Source organism: Myotis brandtii, unplaced genomic scaffold, assembly GCF_000412655.1.
Source record: "Myotis brandtii unplaced genomic scaffold, ASM41265v1 scaffold896, whole genome shotgun sequence".
Classification (NCBI taxonomy): domain Eukaryota; kingdom Metazoa; phylum Chordata; class Mammalia; order Chiroptera; family Vespertilionidae; genus Myotis; species Myotis brandtii.
This window is the reverse complement of record NW_005371677.1, coordinates 404,502-416,826: the sequence shown is the minus strand read 5'-3', so window position 1 is coordinate 416,826 and position 12,325 is coordinate 404,502. Positions and strand designations below refer to the sequence as shown.

Genomic DNA, 12,325 nt, shown 5'->3' with positions numbered 1-12,325 from the left:
CGTTCTCTCTCTCTCTCCCTCTCTCTCACAAATCAATAAATAAAAATTTTAAAAATAAATTAAAAATAAAGGCTACTGTCAGTAAGTACCAAACTAAAGTTTATGGTATTACTGCTAGTTTCATAAATATAGATGACTATACTTAAGCTTCAAATAAATGTAACATGTTGACAAATTTAAGTATCTCCTTACTTAGCTTTTTGCCTTTTAAATTTCAGTTTGTACATTCCATACAGCCTTTCTGGCTGTCACTGAGTTACATAAGAGAATAACTCAAATAATCTACTTATGATCATGTAAAACACCAAACATTTAAAATGCATTTCAGACAACTGGTTTTCACTCAAGAAAAGTCCTAAACAGAATAGCAAAACTTTAATAATTTCTTTTAAAAATTAAAATAGGTAAATGTGTTATCTGTAGATATGTGTTATCTTGTACTGCACAAGAAAACCAGTTTTGTTGCTTTAGAATAGCTGATTTTTTCAAATACTTTCCCAAACAAAACATACCATCATTTAAGCTCTCCCTGCCCTCACTTTTTTCTTTTAAATTATGATCACTCCTCTGATCTCTCCCAAACTACCATAAATGTTACAGCTTCTAAATAAAAAGGCTACATTCTACTGAATAAAAGTACTAATATTCAAACTCAGGGATAGAACAAGAGAAAAGACTAACCCACACTGCCTTCTTGATTATCAGTTGTTTCTTCATCAGTTCTTTGAATACTTTTTTGTTTTCCTCTTGTGTACATGTTAAGATTCCCCTAAAAACATTTAAATAAAAGCCATTAACATTTCATACACTTATTTAAGAAATTCAATAGGACCTTCCAATGTTGTTTAAAATAAATATATTTAGCCCTGACTGGTTTGGCTCAGTGGATAGAGTGTCGGCCTGTGGACTCAGGGGTCCCAGGTTCGATTCCAGTCAAGGGCATGTACCTTGGTTGCGGGCACATCCCCAGTGGAGGGTGTGTAGGAGGCAGCTGATTGATGTTTCTCTCTCATCAATGTTTCTAACTCTCTATTCCTCTCTCTTCCTCTCTGTAAAAAATCAATAAAAACAATAAAAAATATATATATATATATACAGCCATAAACTCTTAGAACTCCAGCCATAACTAGTGACTAATCAAACAAATGCTGAATAAAACGATGATCAATTTAACCAAAAAATGAATAGGTCCTATAGACAAGGTTAAAGATTATTAAATCATCCCCTTGATGGAAGAATATATTTACTTCTTCTGTTTCATTAAACACTGTCAAGTCTTCTAGTCCTCTCATTCGCCGTCTACGCATCTTCTTCTTCATGTCATCCATTTTTTGAAGTACAGCTTCAGCAGTGCTTTAAAAAAATTTACATAAATATAAGCTAACACTGTAAAATATTGCATTTTAAAAAACTTAATTTTCCTTCCATTGTATTCTTGGAGTACTGGCATTTTAAATATCTCTATTTCTTGACTTATTTGTATATTTTTTATATTTTTAAAAATAACTTAAATATGTATATAGAATTTTTATAAAGTCCTCTAGTAATCATTCTCCTTTATGCTTAACATAAACTAAATGTATTAAATATTCAGGCTAGGCACATGACCCCTCCCCAACAAAAAGTTTTTGTCACCTAAATCATCTTGACCTAAATAATTTTTACTTACTTTGTTATAAGTTTATCAAATAGCACAGATTGGTTCACACTACTGTAACGACTTCTAATCCTACAACTGCGGCGAACTTCAACATCACCATTCTCTTCATGCAAGTGTTCTGGAGTCTGAACAATGTTTCTAGTCCTCAATGACCGAGTAACTGGAATTACTTTGTCTTCATAGATGAATACATGAAAATAAGTAGAAATAGAAATAGCACTTTAAAAAGAACTTTAAAATAAACGACTGAACAGCTACACTTTCACATAACAGAATTATAGTATCTTGAACTTAGCCTTTATTAAAATATTAGAAAACAAAACTGAAGTTACAACATACTCTTATCATATAATCCAGCCATTCCATTCTCAAGAGAAAAGGAAAGATATATATAACACAATGACTTGGACACAAATGTTCAAAGCAGTTTTGTGCTAGCACCAAACTGAAAACAACCCAAACATCCAACAAAAGATGAATAAAGAAATTGGCGGGGGGGTGGGGTGGAGAAAGAAGGAAATTGTGGGAAACAACCTAACTGTCCATCAGTGGATGAATGGATAAAGAAGACATGGAGCGCTGGCTGGTGTGCTCAGTGGTTAGAGGGTCAGCCTGTGCACTGAAGTATCTCAGGTTCGATTCCGGTCAAGGCCATGTATTTGGGTTGTAGGTTTAATCCCCAGCCCAGTCAGGGTGTGTGTGGGAAGCAACTATTTGATATGTCTCTTTCACATGGATGTCTCTCTCTCTGTCTGTCTCTCTCCTCCCTTCCCTTCCACTCTCTAAAAGTCAGTGAAAAAAATATTCTGTTAAGGATTAACAAACAACAAAAAAGAAAAGGAATATAGTTAAGTCCTCACGTAACACTCTTCTAAATAGATTCTGTGACTTTAAGCAAAATGACACATAATGAAACCAATTTTACATTAGGCTAATTAATTTAAAGAACTAAGTTCCTACAGCATCTCATCGACGTTATGAGATGAGGTTAGCCCTGGCTAGTGTGGCTCAGTTGGTTATGCATTGTCCTGTGCACCAAAAGGTTGCTGGTTTGACTCCCGGTCAGGGCACATGTGGCCCAGGTTTCGAGTTCCATCTCTGGTAGGGGGCCTGCAGGAGGCAACCAATCAATGTTTCTCTCTCTCTCCCTTCCTCTCTCTCTAAATATCAATAAAAAAAAAGCCAACATTAAACAAAATGACATTATTTGAGGACCTGCTGTATACACACAATGAACTATTATGAGAAAGAAGGACATCTTGCCATTTGCGATAACATGGATGAACTTTGAGAGCATTATGCTAAGTGAAATATGTTAGATGGAGAAAGATAAATAAGACATGATATCACTTTATGTGGTATTTAAAAAAGCTAAACTTATAGCAAGAGACAAAAATGCTGGTTGCCAAGGGCTGGAGGGTAAAGGTTAAAGAGAGATGTTGGTCAAAGAGTACAAATTTCTAGCTATGAGTAAGTTCTGAGGATCTACAGCAGAGTGATTATAGTTAATGATACTGTATTACATACTTGATAGTTGCTAAGAGAGTAGATCTTAAATATTCTCACCACAAAAAAGAAATAGTAATCATGTGACAAGAAGCAGGTGTCAGCTAAGCTATTTTAGTAATCATTTTGCAATGTATGAGTATCAAATCAATATTCCTTGAACACTTTAAAGTTATACAACATTTTATGTCAATTATATCACAATAAAACTGGTGGGGTGGGGGGATGGGACAGGACAAATTGTGGCATCTATAATAATAAAAGCATAATATGCTAATTAGACCAGACGACCTTCTGGATGAAGCCGGGGCTGTGAGGGAAGCCCGGGTCCTGGGTGCCTGCCAGCGGCTGGAGGGAAGCCCGTGCCAGCAGCCGGGGAAGGAAGGCCTACTCTTGCATGAATTTTGTGCATCGGGCCTCTAGTATGTATATAATGGAATACTGCTCAGCAACAAAAGGCAACAACATAGATGATTCTCAAAGTAATTATGCTGCGTAGCCAGACCATAAAAGAATGCATACTGTATAATTCTACTTATAGAATTATAAAATTATAAGTAGAGTATGCTAGAAAATGCAAATGAATTGATAGTGACAAAAGCAGATTGGTGGTTGCTCAGGAACTTTGGGGGATAGAGGGCATGGAGAAGGTTGGGGGGTCAGGAGGGATAGTAAAGGGACCTGAGGAAATCTGGGGGCGGGGGGTGATGGTTACCTTCACTGCTCTTCACTACCTTATTGTGGTGATGTCACGGCATATACTTTTGTCAAAATCAAACAAACTGTATACTTTAAATAAGGGAAGTTTATTGTATGTATTGCAATGTACCTATAAACAAAACATGTTTTTTTAACATTCAAAATGCCTTTAGTCCTGGCCAGTGTTGCCCAATAATTAGAGAGCTGGCCTTCACTCAAGGATCTCAGGTTCAATTCCTGGCCAAGGGCACATAACTGGGTCGTTCCCTGGCCCTGGTTGGGGTAAGTGCGGGAGGCAACTGATCAATGTGTCCCTTTCACACTGATGTTTTCCTCTCTCTTCCTTTCCCCCTCCCTCCCTCCATTTCTCCCACTCTATCTAATTCAATGTAAAAGTATCTTAGGGTGAGAATTAACAACATCAAAAAATGCCTTTAACATTACTTACCTTCTTTGCACTCTTCTTTTTTTTTATCAGCCTGCTGTCTGGCCAACTGCCTATTGAAAAAAAAATTAAATGATTCAAAATAATTGACATAATTTTAAATCCTGTATTTCATAATATAGAAAGTAGAACAAAAATTTAAATCAGCTTGGAGAGTAACTGTAGATACATAAAAACCTACAAACACTAAAAAATAGCTTGAGAATATTTATGCTTACATAAATTACTAGAGGCCCGGTGCATGAATTTGTGCACTAGTGGGGTCCCTTGGCCTGGCCTGCGGGATCGGGCCAAAACTGGCTCTCCAACATCCCGTGAGGGGTCCCAGATTGCAAGAGGGCGCAGGCCAGGCTGAGGGACCCCACCAGTGCACGATCGGGGCCAGGGAGGGATGTAGGAGGTTGGCCAGCTGGGACAGGACTGCGGGAGGGCTACAGGGTGTGTCCAGCCTGTTTCGCTCAGTCCCCATTGGCTGGACCCCAGCAGCAAGCTGACCTACCGGTCGGAGTGTCTGCCCCCTAGCGGTCAGTGCACATCATAGCGAGTGGTTGAGTAGCCTTAGCATATCATTAGCATATTATGTTTTGATTGGTGAATAGATGACCAGACACTTAGCATATTAGGCTTTTATTATATAGGATGGCTAAACAAAGTCTGAGAAACCTGTTGTGAAACAGGCTCATAGACTTTTCTCATAAAAAGGGCCCCTCCTTCCATACCATGTAGGTCTACTTTTATAAACTAGGTTCCAACTAGATACTAAGGACACAATGATTGAAGGGGTATTTTACTTTTCCTTTCCTTTTTGCCTACTGAGGAAGGGAAGCACTTTTCTCCTTATAGCAGTTGGTAAGCTGTTTAGTAAATATTTTAGGCTTGTTTGCCAGATAGTCTCTATCACAAACATTCACACGACTCTAACTTTGAAGCAGGAAAGCAGTCATAAACAGAATGAATGGGCTTGGGTGTATTTCAATAAAACTATTTATAAATGACATTTTATAACCCTGGAATCTTGATGAGCAGTCAAGAATACACTTAAAAATTAAATGCAAACCCTAAAATATTACTTTAAAACTATTCTGAATTAGCATTCGAAAAACTTGTATTACCTTGTAAAATGCCTGCCATTAGCATGTTTCTCCGTTACTTCCATATTCTTATCAAAACTAGAATCTGAAGAATTCTGTGCATTTTTTCTCAAAGTCCTTAAAACACGTTTCCGGTGGTAGGTTTCAACTTCCTTAACTGAAGACCCATCCTTCAAGAAAAATTAAGAAGGCCATCTAAGTTTTTCTTTAGTCAAAATTCCCAAGTTAAACTACTCCAAGAGTGTTCTCTGATTACAAGTTTGTACAACTGCTTTTTGTGCAGAATCATTTTGTATCTTCCCAACAGTATCTAGAATTATTTTATGATATCAGCAATGTCTATGAAATGGCTAATGTAAGACATTGATTTTTAAAAATATATATTTTTACTGATTTCACAGAGGAAGGGAGGAGAGAGAGATAGAAACATCAATGATGAGAAAGAACCATTGATCAGCTGCCTCCTGCACGCCCCTGCTGGCGATCAAGAATCCACAGGCCGACGCTCTCTCCACTGAGCCAAACCGGCTATGGCAAGACTTATTGATTATTGAGATTTATAGTTCTATTTCACAGCAAGTAGTTTAGACAGAAGTTTTCCATCACTGAAAAAAAAGTTGTGACAGTTCATAACAGTAAGTACTTCTTTTTTTAAGGGTACAGAAATTAGAAAGATACACACACATCACTGTCTGTCATGCAATCACTGATAGCAATCTTAAAATAACTAGGCTCTCAGAATTATAACTGTGGCTTGAAAGACAAAAAGGAGTTACCTATTTCCCCCAGATAATGCAACAGCTTGAACTCAAAGGCTGCTTAGGTATATTAATCTATTGTAAAAATCAGAGCTTTATGTAACTATTTTTTGCACAATAGACGTCATGAGCTATAGAGCTTCTATCATAAACTATTCAAAAGTTCATACGCACCTCATGTATAAAGGATACTTTTACATTAGAAGGCAAAAGTACCTAACAACTCTACAATTTAATTAGAGGCCTGGTGCACGGATTCGTGCACTGGTGGGATCCCTTGGCATAGCCTCGGGGATCGGGCCAAAACTGGCAGTCCAACGCCGCCTGCCGCTCCTGCCTGCTACTCCTGCTCATCCCAGCTCCACTGCTGCTTGGTAGGCTCACTGCCGCTCCACTGTGGTCTCCGGGCTGTGGTGGCCAGCCATGAGCCCTGCGTCTGGTGCCTATTGGTCAGCTGAGCGGCACTCCTGCTGTGGGAGCGCACTGACCACCAGGGGGCAGCTCCTGCATTGAGCGTCTGCCCCCTTGTGGTCAGTGCGTAACATAGCGACCGGTCAACCAGTCGTTTGGTCGCTTCGGCTTTTATATTTATAGATAGATGCCTTACTACTCTGAAAACTGATAAGGTTAGAAAACCAGGAAGTGTCTAAAAATTAATTAATTAATCCTCCCTGCCCCCACTGGCTTTACCCAATTATTTCATTTTATTGAGACATTTTGTCATTTGATTTTGTTTTGGGCAGAATATTGATTGTTTCACAAGATAAAGATTATGTATACCACAAGGATTTGTGTAAGAACTGGGAAAATATTTAATAAAATACTAAGTAATGTGTATGATTTGTTAGCACTTTTATCAGTGTACTTTTATGATACATGGGAGGGCAAAAGTAGGTTTACAGTTATAATACAAATAAATTATATAATAATTAGTAAATAATAAACTGTTTTGTATACTCACAACTATAAACCTACTTTTGCCCATCCCTATATTTAAGAATGTTTGAAAAAAAAAGATACTTACACTTTTAGGTAAGTGTACTATTTTTAAAACAAACACCTACATCTTCATGGGTGTAAGGTAACATAAGACTTTCCAAGGAAAATTTGAAGAGACTATTTCCAGATTCTCAACTTCCACAGGTACTTTTTCTTAAAACTGATTTGTTTGAGAAGGCAACCTTAACTAACAAGGCACCCTCTTTCATTTACCCAGAGTCCTCTCTCTCTCACTTTGACTAAACTAGGCAACAAAATCATTACCTGTGTTAAGTGGTTTCCAATTCTTTGCTTTCAACAAAATTGAAGACCTAAATAAGCTAAGAGACCATTAAAAATAAATTTTGGCCAATGATTTTTGGCATAAAAGCCAGAAAAACTGAATGACACTGCTAAACAAAATTTCTTTTATTACATTCTACTTATTTATATGTTTTCAGTGTCTAAAATTATAAAAACAATGGAACTGATGTCAAACACTGTCTATAGCAATAAAATTTATCTACAGATACATGAATTGGGAAATCTTACTTCCCATGCTTAATCATATTAATCAAAATGTTTATGATGTTTTTTCAGTTGAATATTAATTATAATTCAATAAACAAAAATTTTATATCGGAGCCTTGTGAGCTTAGAAAAGTAGGAAAAAATTTCAAATTTTGTTTTACAAATATACAAATAAACGAATTTAAAGCATAAAAATATATCAAGATAAAATGCTGTGGATTAAGTGGATTGAAAATGCAAATTAAAAGGGGGGGGGGAATCAAGGTAAAATTTCTGACTGCTAAGAAAGCTTATTCATGTATTATTTTAATGTTCTAAGACAGGTATCAAATAACTATGGTTTTTAGATTCCAGTGGATACTTGTAATAGTTTTATTTTTTAATGACATTAAAAGATGATAGAAATGATCTCCTTTGTAACTATTTAAACCAACTGAGGTGGGAGAAATTTAGCAGCTTAAAAGTGTACAATAGAATATAGCCCTACCTGATTTGGCTCAGTGGATAGAGCCTCCACCTGCAGACTGAAGGGTCCCAGGTTAGATGCCAGTCAAGGGCACATGCCAGATTGTGGGCTCCATCCCCAGTAGGAGGCGTGCAGGAGGCAACTGATCAATGATATTTCTCTCTCCCCCTCTCCCTTCCTCTCTGAAATCAATAAAAATTTTTAAAAATGTACAATAGAATATAGAGCTAAATTTTTTTGAAACTCAGAAGAAAACAGTAAAATAAGCATTTTTTGTGTGACAATATTTATAATTCATAAAGACAGAACATAGAATGGTGGTTACCAGAGGCTGGGAGGAAGGAAGAATGGGGAGTTAATGTTTAATTGGTACAGAGTTTTTGAAGATGAAAAAATTCTGGAGATGGATAGTGTGGTGAAGGTTGCAGAACAATGTGACTGTACTAATACTATAAGCTGTACATTAAAAAAATGGTTAAAATGGTAAGTTTTATGTATCTGTATTTTAACAAAAAAGAAAGTCAATGTCATCATATTCCTAGGGATAATAAAATAAATGTTTCCATAGGAAAAAAGATTCCTTGAGAAACATGGTGTAAGTGAACCTTTCATTTGTGTAGTGAGTGGGTTAGTCCATCCTTCCTAAATAAGCATGGCTCTCCTTATGTGGAGGAAAAAAATAAAAACAGGTTTGGGGTGAATCAGCTAGAGGTATGCATGGGAGAATTTTAAAATATCAGTAATTTTCAAAAATGTTTCTTATAAAAGACATTATGTGAAGTGAAGGCAGCAATCACAGATAACACACATTAACCTTTTGGCATACACAGAATTCTTTTCCTATGCAAAAATATTCACTTAAAAATTGGGATAATACTATTTATGTTTTGCAACTGTTTTCTAGTAATACATACATTTTTCCATGTTGTGAAATATTATTCTAAAATCTTTTTAAATGAATCAATAATATTCTACCCATTACATGAATGTATTTAACAAATTGCTTAATATATCACACTTAGGTTATCTGCAATTTTTGTGTGTCATAGATAAATTATCTTATGTACATTTGATTTCCAAAGGAAACTAATGCAATTATTAAATCAAAATAATTCTCAAGAGGTAAGTTAAAAGCCAACTCATAATGGTAATTAACACTGAATGATAAAAATGGGGACTTTCACTTCCTATTTTTTACATTTTTACAACATGCAGTACCAGAAAAAGTTTCCCTAAGAAGTAAAAAACAAAGAGAAAACATAATCTGAAAACTAATAAGCCTGGAAATGTAATGTCCTCATTTATTCTTTGGCTAAAACCTACTTAATTATTGAGAGCACTGATAGGTCTTTAAAAGTGTTAAAAGAGGAAAAATATATTGTTAGGTTGTAAGTCTATTACAAGTTTTTAAAAAACCTCCCATATGTTGTACACATCAAGGTCAAGTTTAGAATATCTTTTCCAACTTTTAAATAAATATACAATTTTTAAAAAATATATTTTATTGATTTTTTACAGAGAGGAAGAGAAGGGGATAGAGAGTTAGAAACATGGATGAGAGAGAAACATCCATCAGCTGCCTCCTGCACAACCACTACTGGGGATGTGCCCACAACCAAGGTACATGCCCTTGACCTGAATCGAACCTGGGACCTTTCAGTCCGCAGGCCGACGCTCCATCCACTGAGCCAAACTGGCTACGGCAATATACAATTTTAAAAAACAGTATCTTCTACAGGCTATAGCATGCTTTACTTTACCTAACATAGAGAATAAAAAGTATACATAAACACAACCCAAACGTAACATACAATCACCACCAAACTCCTTACTATGCATCCTTAACTGAGTCTTCAGTGTAAGAAACAATCCTAAATTTAATAAATCAGAGCCCAGACCTGTGAAAGCATAGAAATAGACAATGGCTAGTCTAACTCTGAAGGAAAAGGAAACCAGAGGCAGCATCCAAACTCATAAAGTTGGTAGATATAAGCAAAAGTTTAAAAAATTAAAACAAAAAATTCAGAGAATCCATACAAATCAGGGGAAAAAATCCTTAAGCCCAGTTGAGTGAGATCATATTCAAAATGTAGAATGAGGACCCAGCCAGTGTGGCTCAATGGTTGAGTGTCGACCCATGAACCAGGAGGTCACAGTTTGACTCGCAGTCAGGGCACATGCCCAGGTTGTAGGAGGAGTGCAGGAGACAGCTGATTGATGATTCTCTCTCATTGATGTTTCTATCTTTTTCTCCCTTTCTCTCTCTAAAGTAAATATATATATATAATTTTAAATGTAGAATGCAGTTAATAGATGACTATAGGTTGGTACCTTCAGAATTTAAAGATAAGGTCAGCCTCTGAGATTAGATGGAAAAAAAAATCCAAGTTCATGAATATTAATAAATTTAACCATTTTTAAAAGTAACCTACTTTAAGAAATGCTCTATCAATGACTGTGGTTGAGGAGGCTAAAAAATACAATTAGACCCAAATAAAATCAGGGTGTTAAGTTTCTGAAATACATGATAAATGCCAAAAAAGAGTCAAGCTATAATTTAATCAAATGTAATGTCCCCAAACTGGAAAATAGTCTAATCACAAAGGTATGCTTCTTATTTGGTATTGGTGGGCTTTGTCAACATGAATACACCACTCTTCAGGATTATCCATTTATTTTGATCCAATCCCATGCTCACTTGGTCCACAGGGGATTTATAAAAGAGAGGAATACTATGTGTCAAAAAGATATAAGCCAGGCCTGGAAAAAAAATCCTTTCTACCCTACAACAGCTAGCTGAGTGCTAATTGCTCAACCACCACATGTCACAGAAATGACATTTATGGCAAACAGTCTCTGCATACGTATTGCTGTTAGGTCTCCTTTGCTAGACCAAGTTCTGTAAGAGCAAGCACAATCCACAACACATATGTACATTAAGGGTGGAAAACAGGGAGGCCAGTCAAGAATCTATTTTAATAGCCCAGGCAATAATGTCTTGAATGAGCATGGCAATGAGAAGGAGCTGAGAAGTGGTCTGAATACATGGTGAAAGCAAGCCCACAAAACGTGCTAATATATACAATGAAAGAGGAGTCAAGGATGCCCCGAAGGCTTCTGGCCTGAGGAACTGGGAAGACAGGGTGGCCATTACCTGACTGTGGTCTTAATAACTGACAATGACCCGCGACCTCACTACAGTCCATGCCAGCTGTTCAGGTCACCTCCTTACATGCATGATCGCATTCAACTCTCACTACCCCCGTGGCGGGTGTCACCTTTTAACATGCAGGAACCTGCTGGTGATTGGTAAGTTGAGATTCAAAACTAACAGCTGTTCTGAGCACCTATGTTATTTAGCCAGTACTCAATCCATGATTACAGTCACAGGACCCAGCACTGTCCTCAACATAATAAACATTCCATACGTATCTGCTGAAATAGTTACTTTCTTGGACACAGGTTATAAAGTGACTTGAGTTCAGCGCAGAAATAAATGTCGGGCCTCCCCAGATCTCCACCAGCTTCTGCACACGCTGGAGAAACAGACCCCATAAGCCAGGAAATCGTTTTATAATTCAGAACCACAATTTGAGAGATGGAACAGGAACTCTTGCACGACCCTGTTGTAGCTGCAGCATCTTCCGCAGAAACAGACAACTCATTCCAGACAGTGATCGCCCCCAACACCATATCCTGTCTCCCCCCCCCACACACACCCCTCCGCTGGGTCCCATTCCCACTTCCAGCTCCTAACCCTCCCTCTGGCCCTCCTCCCCACCCCCAAGGCCTCCCCTCTCCTCCCCTCCCCGGAACTAGACTTCCCGCTGCCTCTGTTTCACTAGCGCTGCTTCCTCCACTTCCCCAACCAGCGCTTCTCAACCTGTGGGTCGCAACCCCTTTGGCGGTCAAAGACCCTTTCACAGGGGTCGCCTAAGACCATCCTGCATATCAGATATTTACATTACGATTCATAACAGTAGCAACATGACAGTATGAAGTAGCCACGAAAATAATTTTAAGGTTGGGTCACAACATGAGGAACTGTATTTAAAGGGCCAGAAGGTTGAGAACCACTGTCCCCTCCACCTGTGCCTTCCGCAGGGCCGGGGCGTGGAGGGGGCTCGCCCTCGAAGGAGAAGCGCTTCTTTCGGGGGAGACTGAGCGCTCCGAGCCCTGGGAAACTTCCCC

The 12,325-nt window shown here is 37.7% G+C and overlaps 1 protein-coding gene across 3 annotated transcripts in view; it reads right to left on the bottom strand.

The window, feature by feature from the left end:
- The window catches only part of ATAD2 (ATPase family, AAA domain containing 2), an 89,073-nt gene that overhangs the window by 63,567 nt on the left and 13,181 nt on the right, over window positions 1–12,325 (bottom strand). For 2 of the 3 annotated variants that reach the window (XM_014532462.1, XM_005885170.2), the window contains exons 1-5: window positions 5,423–5,612; window positions 4,314–4,363; window positions 1,670–1,835; window positions 1,248–1,353; window positions 682–769 (exon numbers count right to left, since the gene is read on the bottom strand). In XM_014532462.1, the coding sequence (XP_014387948.1) occupies window positions 682–769; window positions 1,248–1,353; window positions 1,670–1,835; window positions 4,314–4,363; window positions 5,423–5,466 (454 nt within the window). In that variant the 5' untranslated portion in view covers window positions 5,467–5,612. Of the gene's footprint in view, window positions 1–681; window positions 770–1,247; window positions 1,354–1,669; window positions 1,836–4,313; window positions 4,364–5,422; window positions 5,613–12,325 lie in introns of those variants that run through there. The other variant, XM_014532463.1, reaches the window with a different exon arrangement.